General features: G+C 46.1%; 1 protein-coding gene across 11 annotated transcripts in view; it reads right to left on the bottom strand.

Annotated features, from left to right (window-relative positions):
* Window positions 1-15,246, bottom strand: part of LOC144158759 (cell adhesion molecule Dscam1-like) — a 207,011-nt gene that overhangs the window by 81,640 nt on the left and 110,125 nt on the right. The window contains exon 1 of one of the 11 annotated variants that reach the window (XM_077689869.1): window positions 2,958-3,186. The exons of the other annotated variants lie outside the window; for them this stretch is intronic. Coding sequence (XP_077545995.1) covers window positions 2,958-3,171 — 214 coding nt within the window. The 5' untranslated portion in view covers window positions 3,172-3,186. Of the gene's footprint in view, window positions 1-2,957; window positions 3,187-15,246 lie in introns of those variants that run through there. 11 annotated transcript variants of the gene reach the window in all.

Below are 15,246 nucleotides of genomic sequence, written 5' to 3'. Positions count from 1 at the left end.
CAAGACTTGCTGAGCCTTATCCCGACAGTAGCGACCGAACGAAATAACGGGGAGCAAAAGGAGCAAAGCAAGCAAAGTCGTTTGGAGCCTACCAACCTTAACGCGGACGCCTAGCGGCACCTGGTGCACGTCTTTCACACCAGTTGGAGAGATTGGAAAAACCGCGGGAGATTCTGGCAATCCTGGACTCGGAGTGGAGGGTCTTGTTTTAAAACGTGCGTTGGGGGACGGGAAGGGGGGGAGGATTATTGAGTAAGGTTGAGTTAACGCCAAATGCCTCCCCAGTACACAGCGTCGGTTCTATTGTAGCTATGAGGGCGATCGCCAAAGACCAACGTGTGTTTTCAAAAACAACTGTTTGAACCGGCGGCGAAACAAAACACGTAATAACTGGCGATGGAGTCTATACGTCCTTTTCGAAGACGCCTTAACGCAGTTAAAGACTTGAAGACGTGACTCGAAGAACGCACGTTGTTGTGTCGTACATCAGACGACGAGCAAGCGCTTTCGCAACAGAGTGATGTTGGCGCAGTGTTTCCTGTACCAATTATGAACGTGACGCCACAGCCTTCTAAAATGTTTCCTTTGGAAAAATTCACCCGCAAAGTTGGCAATTATGGGGTCATTATATTCCGCAGTGTAAGAGGCATAACAATGTGTGCTTCACCTGACACCAGCAGTGGCAGGGTCAGGGCGTCGCTGCCGAAGGCGTTCTTCGCTGTGCAGGTGTAGTTCCCAACGTCCTCCACGCGAACGGCATCGATGCTGAGCATGGAACTGCTGGCCTTGATAGTAACCGAGATGCGACCGTCGTTGGCGATTTCGCGGTCAGCCTTGCGCCAACTCAGTACGAAAGGTCCCGGCGTGCCCTTCTTCACCGCGCACGTGGCGACGGCATCTTCACCCAGAGAAAGCTCGCTTGAAAAGCCCGCGCTACGCAGCTTCGGCGAGTCTGAAATGCGAGTGGACGCTACTGCTGCACTGGTAATGAATTGCAGCTACTTAGGAGCATTTTAATCAGCACAAAAGCTTCCCCTTGTGCTGCACTCTAAGGCAACCGTGCGATTCAGCTTCACCCCGGCCAATGCACTTAAATGATCAATCGATGCGTACACAAAGCCAATTCGGCTAATATAACAGCAATGGGAATGTGGTCTGCGCTGCGGCCCTGCGCAGTGCAGAACGTCGTGCGCGCTTTGCGCGGCGCCACAGCACAGACCGAACTTTTGAGTCGAATCGTATGCTCGGCATCGCCGTTCGCCGAAATTTCGTAGATGGCTGCATGAATAGGTGAACCTAATACATTATGGGGAAGCTGAACGACAGGATTGTCTTTGAGTGTACCTGTTGAATAATCGTAGAATAACTGAATTGGGGCACGATTTGCCAGCGGTGTACAGGCGCGCGTTATTATCATTTATTTAATGGCTGAAAAACTTGTCCCATCTCAATAAACAGTCTGGAGAAGGGCTGTAACACGCCCATCTCACACCTCATCTAAAAAGACTATCAAACGACAAATAACACGCCAAAATCTAAACTACCGAGTACACAAAAATTGAGGTAAACGTTAAATAATTGTTTCCCAGTGAACCGGAAGTTTTTTACTTTTGTGGGCTTGGCGTTACTTCACACTGATAAGCAGTAAAACCTAAACTTTCCGGACACACTTGAAATTTACCGTTTCACAAGAATTAATAATACACCTCCTTTAGCAAAACGAAACCAGGCTAAACTAACTGCTAGGTAGCCATATAGCTGCATCACGAGGTATCTTCCGACTTCCATAAAGAGCAACCTTCCGTCTGCGTCTAAAATATAAAATTTACGCGGCAAAACCGCGCAAAAGCCCCACATTTCAGAACCAATTTCGTTCGTTGTTGCTCACCTTGCGTAAGTGCCGCAGTGCAGTATAAATTCGTATTCCAAAGGAGCCACGCAAATGAAATCTTCGCTGCTGCCCTACTCATGTCTGTGAGGGAAATTCGTCGAGGCACCTCGATTTACACGACGCGTTCTATGGACTGTCGCTTCGACGTGTGTAGGGCCAGCAGCAACAATCGAGATGGGAAAACTATGGACGACTAGCGACATCTGGCGGCCAACCTCGCAGTCTTCCGCCACACCCGAGCCGCCTGGTTTCACCGTTGAGCATCTCCTAAAGGCGGTATCAGAGTCCTTCAATGCTTTGAACGACTCTGGCGGTATTTACGATTATTACACATTCTTGTGGGGAATGCAATGCTGAGTATTTCCGTTTGAGGCTATTTTAACAACGTGCAGCGAAACTAAACTGCGATATCTTCAGGGCAGCTACGCATGCATCGAAATGTGCAAACCGCGAGGCCGGCGATGTATTACTTTCAAAGGGGATCGGGAAGATTGTTCGATATAATCAATATTTCATTTGGTATAACGGTGCAAAATGTCACAAAATATTTCCGAAAAAGATGTCAGCACTACTCGATGTAAGGAACATTTCGGAACATTCGATTCCGGCGCATGCAGGTTCGACTGAACGCACCTCTATCGAACCTGAAGGAAACAGAAAAGTTCGGTTCACAAACTGGCGTTATGCAAGAAGATAATTTTTGTGCTACTTGGCGTCTGGTTATTAAAAATTACGCCGGGTAAGGAAATTGAAGAAATATACAACCGCCTTAAAATAACAATATTGCTGAGCTATAGATCATTCAATGCGGGTGCCTTTCAGAATCCGAAAGAAGCTACAGATACGTATACAGTTGTTATCGCGTTATTTCAAACCCGTAAAAATTCCGCATATCTTATGTTTCACAAACTATCGCTGCATCGTGGCTGCCAGCGTTTTCATGCGTGTGAGACGTACCCGATCCTTTGTTTGGTCGTACTTCGAGGATAATTAATAAGCATACTGCAAACTGTTGAGCAGGCGTGTTCGAAATCGCCCTACTGGTCGCTCCTTTGACGTAGTTCACCTGCGATCAGGAGCGGCAGAGTCAAGGTGTCACTTCCGAAGGCGTTGGTCGCTTGGCAGGTGTAGTTGCCGACGTCTTCCACTCGAACGCCGTCCACACTGAGCGCAATGCTGCTCGTTTTCACGCTGACGCTCACGCGGTCGGAGTTTCGAACAGGAGCTCCGTCCTTGTGCCATGTCAACGTGTAAGGCCCGGAAGACCCTTTCTTTACCATGCAGGCGGCAACGATCTCTTCGCCAAGAGCGACTTCAGATGGAAATCCGGCGCTTTGAAGCTTTGGTGGCCCTGGAATGCATGCGTCGTCTTGCCATCATTTTTTCCGTTTCTAATTTCCGGCGTCGTGCGGTAACCTAACGGAGCTATATTACCGCCAGCACATATCGCACGCAAAATAAAATACCTCACAAGCTGTTCGCAATGCTTTTAGTCTTGCTCTTCAGAAGGTTACAGGACTGTTAATGTTCCGTAATGAGGTTGTTATGAAACATCATTTTTTCCCTGACGCCGCAGGAATGTATCGAATCTGGGCTATTGCTATGGTAACAGGAAGTCAATTCGTAAATATTGTAATCAAAGACATGGAAAAAAGGCGTAAATATATCAGCTATCGAATGTCTTCTAACCATTATGATTAGTAACACGCAATGCCTGTCTGGTTATTGTGGGCAACCATGAATAATTTTTCACCATAAATAGTTCAATTAATGCAAAAATTGCGTGGAGGGTGGTCGAGTTTTAACACAATTTTCTAAATCGAGCGATATCTTGTTTTACATGAAAACCAAGCACCCCGCTTACGATGAGTCCACTGCACCTCACGCTCTATTTCGCGTTTGCACGCAATACACTCACTGAGACATTTGCGCTGTTCCTTTTTAGACACCTTAGATAACAATGACAGAATTGGCGCCTCACCTGGTGGTTCTGCGTTGACGCGGGAAACGCGGGAGGCTAAGTCGACCACGAGAACGAGCACATGTGCTGCTCGAAACATCTCTGCCGAAGAAACCACAACTTCGTCGCTCTCACAAATATTTCGAGTTGTCAACTCAGCGAGGCAGAGTAGACTGAGAGGTATTTTTGTGCTCGTTTCACATAGAGTTGAACAAAAATGCTTCACGAGATGCGGACAACTAGCGACATCCAGCGGGGAAACCACGAACTTGATGAGCGAGCGACGCGGGCTTTTCAACTCGGCCACAGCGCACCTACATGCCGCGAGTTGTCCAACTACGCGCTTGGAGATCAACTTGTAAAATCTACCTTTCCTCATTAAATCCTTGAAGCGCGAAGAAAAATATCCACGCACTGGTTTTACTGAGAGTTAAGTGAACTTCAGACATCTCGAACATTGTCATCTTTGTTCACTACGCAATAAACAGCGTGGGCAAGAGTAATACAGGAGAAATGTGTTATAAAATAATATCACGCAGAAATGCAGGTGTAAAAAAATGTAGGAGACGGGTTTGGATTTTGTGAAGTAATGCGCGCCACACGCCGCTCGACAGACACAGGAAATTGAACATGCGTTTTCTTACTAGACTAAAAGGCACTATAAATTCCAAGACAAACCGTCTTCACAATGCTTTAAGCATTGGTATGGCTGTAGCGTTCACGGATGCCGATGCCTGCCAATTCCTTTGTTTCTTTCGTGTTTTTTTTTTCTTATTTCTTCGTTTCTTTCCTACTTCGTTTCTTCCTATCTCTCTATTTTGCTTCCTTCTTTCCTTCGTTTATGTTTTCTTCTTTTTGTTCTTTTTCATGTTCAGTTTTTCTTTGTTTTTTATTCCTTCCTTGCCTTCTTCCAATCGTTCGTTCTTACTACCTTCCTTTTCTTTGTCTACTTTCCTTTTTTTCTTTTTTTATCTTTCTTTCTTCTTCGTTTCTCCTTCTTTTTGTATCTTTCTTCCTCCATTTCTTACTTTCTCTCCTTTCTTCTTTTTTTCTTCCTTGCGTTCTTCCGTTTTCTTCCTTCCTTCCTTTCATTGTTTCTCTTCTTAATGCGAACTATTTTGAGGTGCCACTAAGATGGTTTAACGAATGATTGCTTCGGAAGTTGCTTGACACTGCTGCAAAAGCTTCTTTTGATAGGGCCACCATGCAACGGCACGCAGTCATAAAAGTTTCGGTTGAGAATGTAACGCTTCGAAAGAGAAGAAAGAAATGTCAATTGACGCTCAACATTACGACCGACAATTACTTGCAATTCTTGCCATAATTCATATGCCAAGACGAATTACGTAGCAGCTGAAATGAAAGGAATGTCTGACAATTTCATCGACCGCCCAAGAAATACCGAATCCCGAAATATTGTTGTAAATCCATGTATGAAACACAAAAACCTTACTAGCGCTGGCATGCAGCTGCGGCTAACGCCACAGAATCACGCAACTGGGATCGCAAGAGGGCGCGGCGAACGTCTGCGAACAATGCCAACGCATTTTCTTCCGAGGGGAGGCGAAATGGCACCGCGACGAAATTCTCATAGAAGCCGCAATATAGGCGTTTGTTGGGGATTTAGAGGTTTGCAACTGGGAAGTATATATAGGAAACCTTAACTTAGGAAAAGAGGGGTAGATACCCTACCATTGGAAAAAAAAAAAGACTAATTATACTTGATGAGTTGCCGTCTAATTCAGAGGGTAGATAGACACCCGAAATGACAGCATTCACCTGTTTACGCAGTAGCCGTACGATATATGGAGCTTTTCTGAGGCCAGTTTGGTCGGCCTGCATTCAGGTTAACACCGGAGCTAAATGGCCTCCACTCCTGCAACTTTCGTTACATATCTTCCACGCCTTTTAATATTCCAAGACGGTGTATAGCAAGGTCATCAATATTGAAAGGAGTGATCACGATAGAATAGTTACATAACATCACAATTAATACATTTACCGCGCTTTTCAAACATATCAATGGCTCGTATCCTCAGTCCGCGTGTGTTTCCCATTCTTTCGTTCCAAGTCTCTAACAACAATTAGATGTCGCAAATGGATGACAGACGTGAAAGGCTCACCGGACACAGCGAGGGGCACGGTAACGGTGTTCACGACGTCGCCGTAGGAGGCCACGCAAGTGTAGTTTCCGACGTCTTTCAGGCGTATGTTCCGTATTCCCAAAGTCACGCTACTGTCGGAAGCCCGTAGGAGCGACACTCTCGGATTCGTCTCGAGGCTAACGCCGTCGCTGGCCGTCCAGGTCACTCTTAGTCCTCCTGCTTCGTTTTGCCAGCTCGCCTTGGGGACGAAACAGATCGCCATGGCGTCGTCTCCCAGCGCTAGATTTGGCGGGAAACCGGGGCTGCGAGGTTGGGGCGCCTGGACGGTAGCCGGCATCGCTGTGTAGCCAAAATTGCGCTGATAAGTGATGATGAGGGAAGATGCTTAGCTTGCAGTTTCTTACCTTCGGCGGACGCTAGTCGGAACCACGCGGCGAGACAAGAAGCAATAAGGGCGCGTTGCATACACAGTGCGACGTTAACCGCGAAACTATTTGCAGGCAAAATCAGCCCCATTACAGTATAGTCGTCGTGTAACGTAGGACTGTCGCTCCACACCACGGTTGAGCATGCAGCGTCTACAGAAATGACGGATAAAGCTGGACGGACGAGTGGGGAAGCAATTTGTAAATCTGATTTTTTTTTTTACCGCGTCTATCCGCAGACGGACAACTAGCGCCACTTCGCGGCAACTCCGCCAAACACGGCGCGCGTTGTGTGGGCGCGGAATTCGACATTGTCATTCATCGAAGTTTTGCGTGACGCCCCCTGTAGTATTCTAAAGCATAAGAGCGAGATAACGCGGGCGTCCGCAGAAACTGTAGTGCTTGAAGAGTTGAGCAAAGAAGAAAATACCCCGAAAATCCGTACTATTTTTAGCAGATTCCGAAACAAAACGACCCTTCACTTCGCTTCGGAACCATTACATATGGTGAAGCTTGAGCCTCTTCCAGCCCCAATCCCGGACACAAGGGGCCGGGCGCCGCAGAACCTACACACACACCACCGCCCCGCCCCCTATGGACAACAGTGTGTTAGCGCCAAAGATGTCGGACGTGAGGTTTTGTAGAAAGATATTATTTCAAGCTTTCAGGAAGTTAGGACTTCTATCACTTCCCAGACGGTCATGGCTGCACGGTCATTTTGTCGTCAAGACAGCACACATTCGTTTTTTTTTTTTTTTAAGGCCACACCGGGAAAATACGTAACGGGAACGCAACACCATTGAAAGTAAATGAGTGACGTAACCTCGAGGCCGTAACCTCCTCCAATCTGTAATGTTACGTTGTACACGGTTCTTCGCGGTTCGATCGTCACCCGCAAACGCTGTTTCTGGCCCCAGCACGTTTTTTCTCTCGTTTTTATGCCTTTAATCTCACAAGAAGCAAACGCCTCTACCGTGTAATGACCTGCATTGCTGGGTCGCATATAAATCAGAGTTAAAAAGCACCGATTCGCAAACTATTCGATCTCAGCAATAAAGTGTTTTAAACGTACTTGTAAAACTAAAGTCTGAAACAGAAAGCCAGAAATACGAGCTCGCCAAAGCGGTTGTTTTGATTGGCTGGTTTAGCGTGTTTTTCACAGCGTTTGAGGCCGAACAGTTGTTGCGCTTTCAAACGTCTTCTTCCGTCGAAAATTTAACGCATACGCATCCAGCCCATGAATAAGTAAGCGCCGTCATACCTATCACTGTTAGGTACGCAGAAAATTCGTCCACCCCAGCTGCATTCCGGGCCACACAGGTATAGTTTCCGCTGTCCTCAGGAGTGATGTCCACCAGACTGAGCATCGATAGCGGTCCGCCCTTGCGCGAGGAGGAAACTGCAAGACTCGAGGTCGGCTTCACAGGCACGCCATCTTTCCGCCAATGGATTTGAAAAGGTCCCGTGCTTCCTTTTTCGACCACGCAGCTGACGGCAACTGTGTCTCCGGGAGAAAGGTTGGCGGGAAAGTTGAACTCCTTGATCTTGGGACGAGGCTCTGCAACCGAGCATCGTCCGTCCTGTATTATCGTAATCTTTGAACATCGAATATATCCAAAACGTGATATACTGAATGCTGACGGCGGCAAGGCAAAATAGCTGTGTACGCGCCAGTGTGTAGAGGTAGCTAATTTGCAAATAGTTGGTCTATTTACGTAGCCTAATCGTTTTATGTAAACCGAAATAATGTTGTCTCATTTAATTTTTTTCGGAATAGCTGGCTCTTCATAGGAATTTGACGAACATCTGCAATGAGCAAATATTTATTTCATATTTCGCCATATGCGGAGCATGTTAAATGCCGCTCGTATGTCAATCGTTAAAATGGATAACACGTGTTCCGCCTATTATTCCAACATTAGAAAAAACTAGGAAAAACGTATCACAGTTTTGTATATAACGCCGTACCGCCTAACCAGGTATATCGTTAGTTTCCAAACAGTATTCAATACAAAGGAATTGTAGCCGAACATAAACGGTGTGACATACACGGGAACAGATTTTGGGTCGAACGTTATCGCGCCGAAAGTGTTTTTTTTTTTTAACTTAAGAAAGCAGAACCGGCAAACCAGACATTCTTCTAGTTATTGAGAAACTTCGAGCTGACAGAATGGTCACTAAAGAATTTCAGTAAATAAGACAGGACTGGTACCATACCTGCGGAACGTGCGAGGCAGCTTGCGGAAGCAACAATCAGGAAACTGAGGGCAGAAGAAATGACCATCGCGTCTTCCAAGGTTCAGGCTTGCGATTCGAACAACTTCGTGGTATTGCCGCGCGTCGGGAGCGACGTGAGACCAACAGCGGCCGGCGAAAAATGAACTAAAGCGGCCGGAAAGCTAGAGGGAGGCAGACGTCGGATTGAATCCGACCGGCGGACAACTAGCGCCGCGTATGAGCCACTGGAAGAACCACACGACGCGGGAAAAACATCTCGGGTCATTTTAGCTACAATTTACACGCGGAATTTACACGATGTGTAATGCTCCGTAACGATGATAGTTCTCCTTGGGCTAACTAAACACAAGGATTCTTTGTTTCCCGTCACTCGATTCAATCACCCGACTAAAACAGCAGATGAACGAACGCTTGAACACAAAGTATGTACAGGCAAACCAAAATACTAAAACTCCTGCAACGACTTATACATCTATCGTTGAGCACAAAGGAAATCTGAAGCATACTTGAGGAAAATGTAAGCACATATCAGATAGTATTAGCGTTCTTTAAATCAAGAATACACGCTATATTTTTTGGAGATAAAATGAAAGAAAAAGAAAATAAAACACGTTAGTAGAGGTGTCGGTGGGAGGCGAGGTCCAAGCAAACACTACAGCAAAAGATGTCGGCTCGAGCTGCTCCAAGATAGTGTACTAGAATTCCCCCTAGAATTCCTAGTGTACCCCTGTTCTAGTACACTATATTCAAGAACGGAGAAACAAAGAATGCCAGCAGATGGCAGGCGAGGGGGTGAACGCGGGAAAATTAAATTGAATTAAAATAAATTAAGCAAACCACTGCATTCATGGAAGCAGCGAGAGAGGAGGGAAAGAGAGCAGAGGGTGGTTCGTGTCAGGGGCGACAGAAAACTATCGTCTTTCAGCGACATTTGCATACACACACACGCGGCCATTGTTTTTGTTTCTGCATGTGCACCGGCCACGCGTAAATGAAAACGAAAAGCGCGCAAGACGGCCAAGAGCTAGCAAAAATCGTAGTTTAGCGCTATTGTAGGTCAGTGATGCTATAACGGATGCTCTAACGGAAGACCAATGTTGCTTCGTCGCTTACTACGGATGGTACAAGCCATGCAGAAACAGATTTACAGGTTTGAGGTATCATGCGCCGAGGCGCCGGGGTGGCCGACTCTCAGTTTGAACATTTGGTATTTTAACATGCATCAAACGTCGCACACAGTTCGCCTCCGTCGCCATCGGGAATCGACGTTCCCGCCTTATGAAGAGTATGAGAGCGCGCCAACCTACCTATAGAAGTCACTGGGTACGAAGAGGACAGTTTCGGGCCCTTTTCACCCATTTATCCACTCCCAAAAACCTCATAGCATAGCATAGCAGCGTCGAAGTTGTAAATACGTATTGCTGACCGTTGAGTTTCGCTTCGACAGCGGCACGGCGAAAGGACCTCACTCACGTGAACAGTTTGTTGTACGGTTCCGTCGGTGCGTGCATTGCAAACCTTTAAGTACGCAGCCGTGCTAAGTAATGTGATTGCTGGAGTTCTGAGAGTCGCGATAAATTTCTTAACGCGGAAGGTGAGCGGCTAGGTGTGAGGAAAACGTTGTGTCAACCAAAGTGGCGCGGTTAGAGCGGTTTTTAGCTAGCGACCCGTGCGTTGCAAGTGCCCTGTCCAGGCACCTCGAGAGACCTAGCAAAGTGCATTTCCACAAAAACTCGGTACCTTCAGATACTTGCTGATCGAGGGAATCCGAAAAGGCACAAGGACTCATTCAATACTGAGGGAACGTGCGATTTCCAAGACGGGTTCCTTCCTTAACGATCTTAGCAGTGCACTATAGCTTTTCTAGACTTTTTCTCCGCCTGACACTTCCGACGAGGTGTTTCCGATAAAATTACCGTGCACGACGAGTGGTGCAGTGAAGCTCGCCGAGCCGACGGTGTTCCTCGCCTCGCAGGTGTAGTTGCCGACGTCTTCGGGCTGCAAGCTGGCGATGCTCAACGTAGCGCTACTCTTGGACCGTGCCGACACGGAAACACGATGTCCTGTCCCAAGCTTCTGCCCGTCCTTAAGCCACGTGAGGTCGTATGGCCCCGCGGTGCCCTTCTTGACCACGCAACTGACCAGTATCTCTTCCCCCAGGCTGACTTCCGGCGGAAACGAGAATTCCCTAAGCTTGGGCGAAGCTGCGACCAAACGAGGATGAGAAAAAAGCACCGACTATTGTCAGTCGCTTCGTAAACTCACAGGGAGAAAGGAATGCGTAATGAAGGACGTGTTTAAAGCTTACCGTTCTCGCTTGCCGTAGAACACTGCGGAGCTAGAAGCACCAGCAACGATAGCAGTAGATTCATAGCCGCACACGATATATTCACCAGCGAGAAGGTCCTTTTACAAACTCCCGCCATAGCGCTGCCCGCCTTGAAGCTCTGGTAGCAGGAAAATGAATGCGCGGAGGTTGCGTCCGCGAGGACGATACGAAAAGATCAGCGAGCGGTGGACGACTAGCGACACCTAGCGACGTGTTCACGGACCACACCGCGTTGTTTCACCTGGCAACTTCAATTGGCGCCTTTTCGAATAGGCATAACAAAACACTTACACAAGAAGCTCCACATCATTTCTTGTAGTTAGGATTAGAAATATACGGAGCAGGAATATTTTACTGATATTTTGCCTCCATTTTATGTGGTGTCACATGTTGCGTATGTTATCGTTTATTCCGAATAAGTATATCTCTTACCCTCACAAAAAAAGAACTTGTGAGTATCCGTGTTAAAAAAATCCCTCGTCGAATGAAGACCTTGGTCGATAGCTGTATGCGCTTTGATACTGTCGGTTGCTGGCAAGCTTATCGCTTAACTGTTTTGATAGTAGGCTAGCCTGCAGCTACATCTAGCTATTCCAGTTCAAAAGGCACCTCTAGGTGACATGGCTGTCATCTTAACGTCGCAGTTCAAGCAGGTTAAAAGCTTTACAGAGGATCCTGTAGCATATCCATACCGCATTTCGTAATAACACGCGAAATATCAGTGGTCGCAACTGAGCACTTGCCATATGTTGCACTATGAACATGCTGCTGTCCCGAAAAAAAAAACAATCGCAATTTATTTATCAAGGGCAATACTCTAAGGCGTAAGCAGTAAGGTCTTGGGCTGTCCATAATATATATATATATATATATATATATATATATATATATATATATATATATATATATATATATATATATATATATATATATATATATATATATATATATATAGCAGAACAGAAAGATACGGGACTAGGGACTCGGTAAAGATACATATCAAGGTTGCAGTCGTCATTGCCAGTGCTATTCGGCCCTATTAAATATTTCGAAAAAAGCCGAATAGTACTGGCAATGACGACTGCAACCTTGATATATATATATATATATATATATATATATATATATATATATATATATATATATATATATATATATATATATATATATATATATATTATGACACAGAAATAAGGATTGGCAGTCCAGTCTAGAAAACCCCGGAAAGCAAAGGGGATGATGTGGTAAGTCATTGAAATAGATAAAGAATTTGGAAAGAAAGTGGAGAAAAAATGCCCGCCGGGTGGGATCCGAACCCACGACCTCCAGAATACCGGTCTGATGCGATGACCACTACGCTACCGGCAGGGCAATTTTCCCCTCCACTTTCTGGGGTATTTATGTTAAGGTATTTTTGTTTCTGTACTTGAGGGTGGTAGCCAGCGCCGCTCGGATTACACGGGGTGAAGGGGACCTTCTTTTTAACCCACGGGCCGTGACTCGATAGTCTACGACATGTCCAGAGTGGTCGACCAGCGTTTAACCCTCTTAAGCTCCCTATGGCACCAAGACTGCCAGAGCAGAGGCCCTCGCAATGCATGTTGCGAATCAGAATAGGAAATGAGGGGCTCGTTGAAAATAAGACAGAAATAAGGATTGGCAGTCAAGAAAACCTCGGAAAGCAAAGGGGAGGATGTGGTAGGTCATTGAAATAGATAAAGCATTTGGAAAGAAAGAAAGTGGAGAAAAAATGCAACAACGAAAAATACCTTAACGTAAACACCCCAGAAAATGGAGGGGGAAATTGCCCCGCCGGTAGCATAGTGGTCATCGCACCAGACCGGTATTCTGGAGGTTGTGTGTTCGGATCCCACCCGGCGGGCATTTTTTCTCCACTTTCTTTCCAAATTTCTTGTATCTCTTTGAATGTCCTACCACATCCTCCCCTTTGCTTTCCGAGGTTTTCTTGACTGCCAATCCTTATTTCTGTCTCATTTCCTATTCTCATTCGCTATATATATATATATATATATATATATATATATATATATATATATATATATATATATATATATATATATATATATATATATATATATATATACATTAGACTGTTCAGAAAATATATATTTTTTAGATTTATATTTCTTTCATTCTCCATCTATTACGCACCACAATACTGGCCGAAAAAAATAAAATTATGCCCCTTCGCCCATCCCTATATCTATGAAAATGTGCAGAAGTAATGCGTTATCACGGACCTTATCGACGACAGGATGCGATAAGCGGTGCCGCATAAAAAATACCGTGGTGCGGAATTTCGTATGGTTCGATACGCAACCGCCTGAAACAGAGGAATTTTGCACATCACACGTCATCTTCTTCCAATTTAGGGTCGCCTGTCTTATCTATGGGCCCTGGAACGGCTCGGGGTTACTATGCAACTGCCCAAGAGAAGGAGGTGACGAAATTTTACAATTAGCGCCGGATTTTTACGCGTATGGTGTTCTTTCTCATAATACCCGCTCTGTACGCCGCAGTTCTGTCGCGGAAGAAAGAATCATGCTTTACAGAAATATACTTTTTTTGCACATGGTGCCGTCCCCGGCCGTCCATCTTCCCCCATTTTAATATGTATTGAGCTTTACTTTAGACATTTTTCCAAGAAACAAGTAGGGGCGGCGCGATAAAGACCCTGTCTTCTAGATCCTCGCCAAAACAAACAGCCCTTAGGGTAGACCTACTTTCGGTGGGGAGATGATGTCGACAATGCGTCAAACTCAGGCATACGGAGGGACGAAATAAACGAATAGAAAATCTGGCCCTGTAAATTCTACGACGTTTCGGAAGCAGCTTCGAGATAAAACTGGCAATGCAATTATCGCGGAGACAGTCCAGAGCGCCAATAAGCTGCCTGAGAGGACTGTTCATCTGTGACTACTTTAGTTTGCTATTTTGCTACTGAATGAACAAAAAATTTCTAAACCAGCCCAGATGACTGACTGAATGAACTGAACTGAAAGGCTCACCGAAGACCACTAAGGACACGGTCACGCTCTCCGATGCAGTTCCGTAAGAAGCGACGCAGGTGTAGTTGGCGACGTCTTCCGGCCGAATATCTCTTATGCTCAATGTCACGGAGCTTCCCGACGTTTTGTGCAGCGACACCCGGAGGTTAGCTGTCAGGTCAGCACCGTCCCTCGTCCAGGTGATTCCAAGTCCTTCGCCTTGCCAACTGGTTTTTGGCACGAAGCAGCTCGCAATGGCGTCGTCGCCCAATGAAAGTTTTGGAGGGAAACCCAGGCTTTGAGGTCTCGGTGCACGTGAAGTGGCTGAAAACGCTGCACCCGAGACAAAATGCTGAAGTGAGTTTGAAGAGGCGCCAGTACTGAGAATTCTTCACGTACCGACCGAAGCTGCTGGTGGTGACAGCTGAAGCAGGATCCAAAACGTCGTAGTGCTGGTAATCGCTTTCGAGAAATCTGCCGACAAGAGCTGCATTGTAGTTGTATGGTGCTCGAGGTCGCCTAGAGGTGGGCTTCGTTGGGCGTTCTCGACGCAAGAGACAGGGAATGAGATTAAAACGGCCTCTTGCTGCTCAGTTTTCACCCGATATTGTAGCTCGCGAGCAACTAGCGACACATCGTGAGCGTTTGGGGAACTACCGGGAGCTGACGCGATCGCGCGAAACTCAACTGACCTCATGGACGCTTTTCGCACGTAACACCCACGGTAAGGTTATTCATCTTTAAATAGTCGCCCTATCAATCGTGTTTGTTAAGAAGTCTGACTCAATTTCTTCGTTTTCTCCAGCGCGGCGTGATGCTTAAAGCAACCAATGCCAGGCTATTACGTTTACAATAAAGTAACTTGACGTCAGGTATGTTTGAATTGCGCGTCAGCTGAATTTTCAAACCACATTATTTGATGGCCGCCATTTTTATCGATATCTCTGCGAGTGTTTCTTCATCGCGGAGAATAGCGCATTGCCAGAGTTTTTCTTCTCCACGCTAAAGATCACCAATATCTTCACGCACCGTATGTCACTGAATGTTCCAGGCGATGTTGCTTGGCAAAAGCGGTGAAAACACGTATTGCGGAGGCGGCATTTCAACTCCAATTCTGATGTTGTCAAACAATTGACAGTATGAGCGAATTGCTGTTCGCCCACCTTCATCACGATATATGAACAACGAGAAGCAGTGGTACAGGACGCTTTCCGTGCCAGGACGTATAACCCTATGTGGGCCATTCTGAGCAAAGGAACGATCAACCTTATCTTCCCGCAATCAAAGATA

The sequence above is a fragment of the Haemaphysalis longicornis genome, unplaced genomic scaffold (assembly GCF_048455015.1).
Source record: "Haemaphysalis longicornis isolate Haplotype H1 unplaced genomic scaffold, Haemaphysalis longicornis Haplotype H1 scaffold_10, whole genome shotgun sequence".
Lineage (NCBI taxonomy): Eukaryota > Metazoa > Arthropoda > Arachnida > Ixodida > Ixodidae > Haemaphysalis > Haemaphysalis longicornis.
This window is presented reverse-complemented; position numbering and strand designations above follow the sequence as displayed.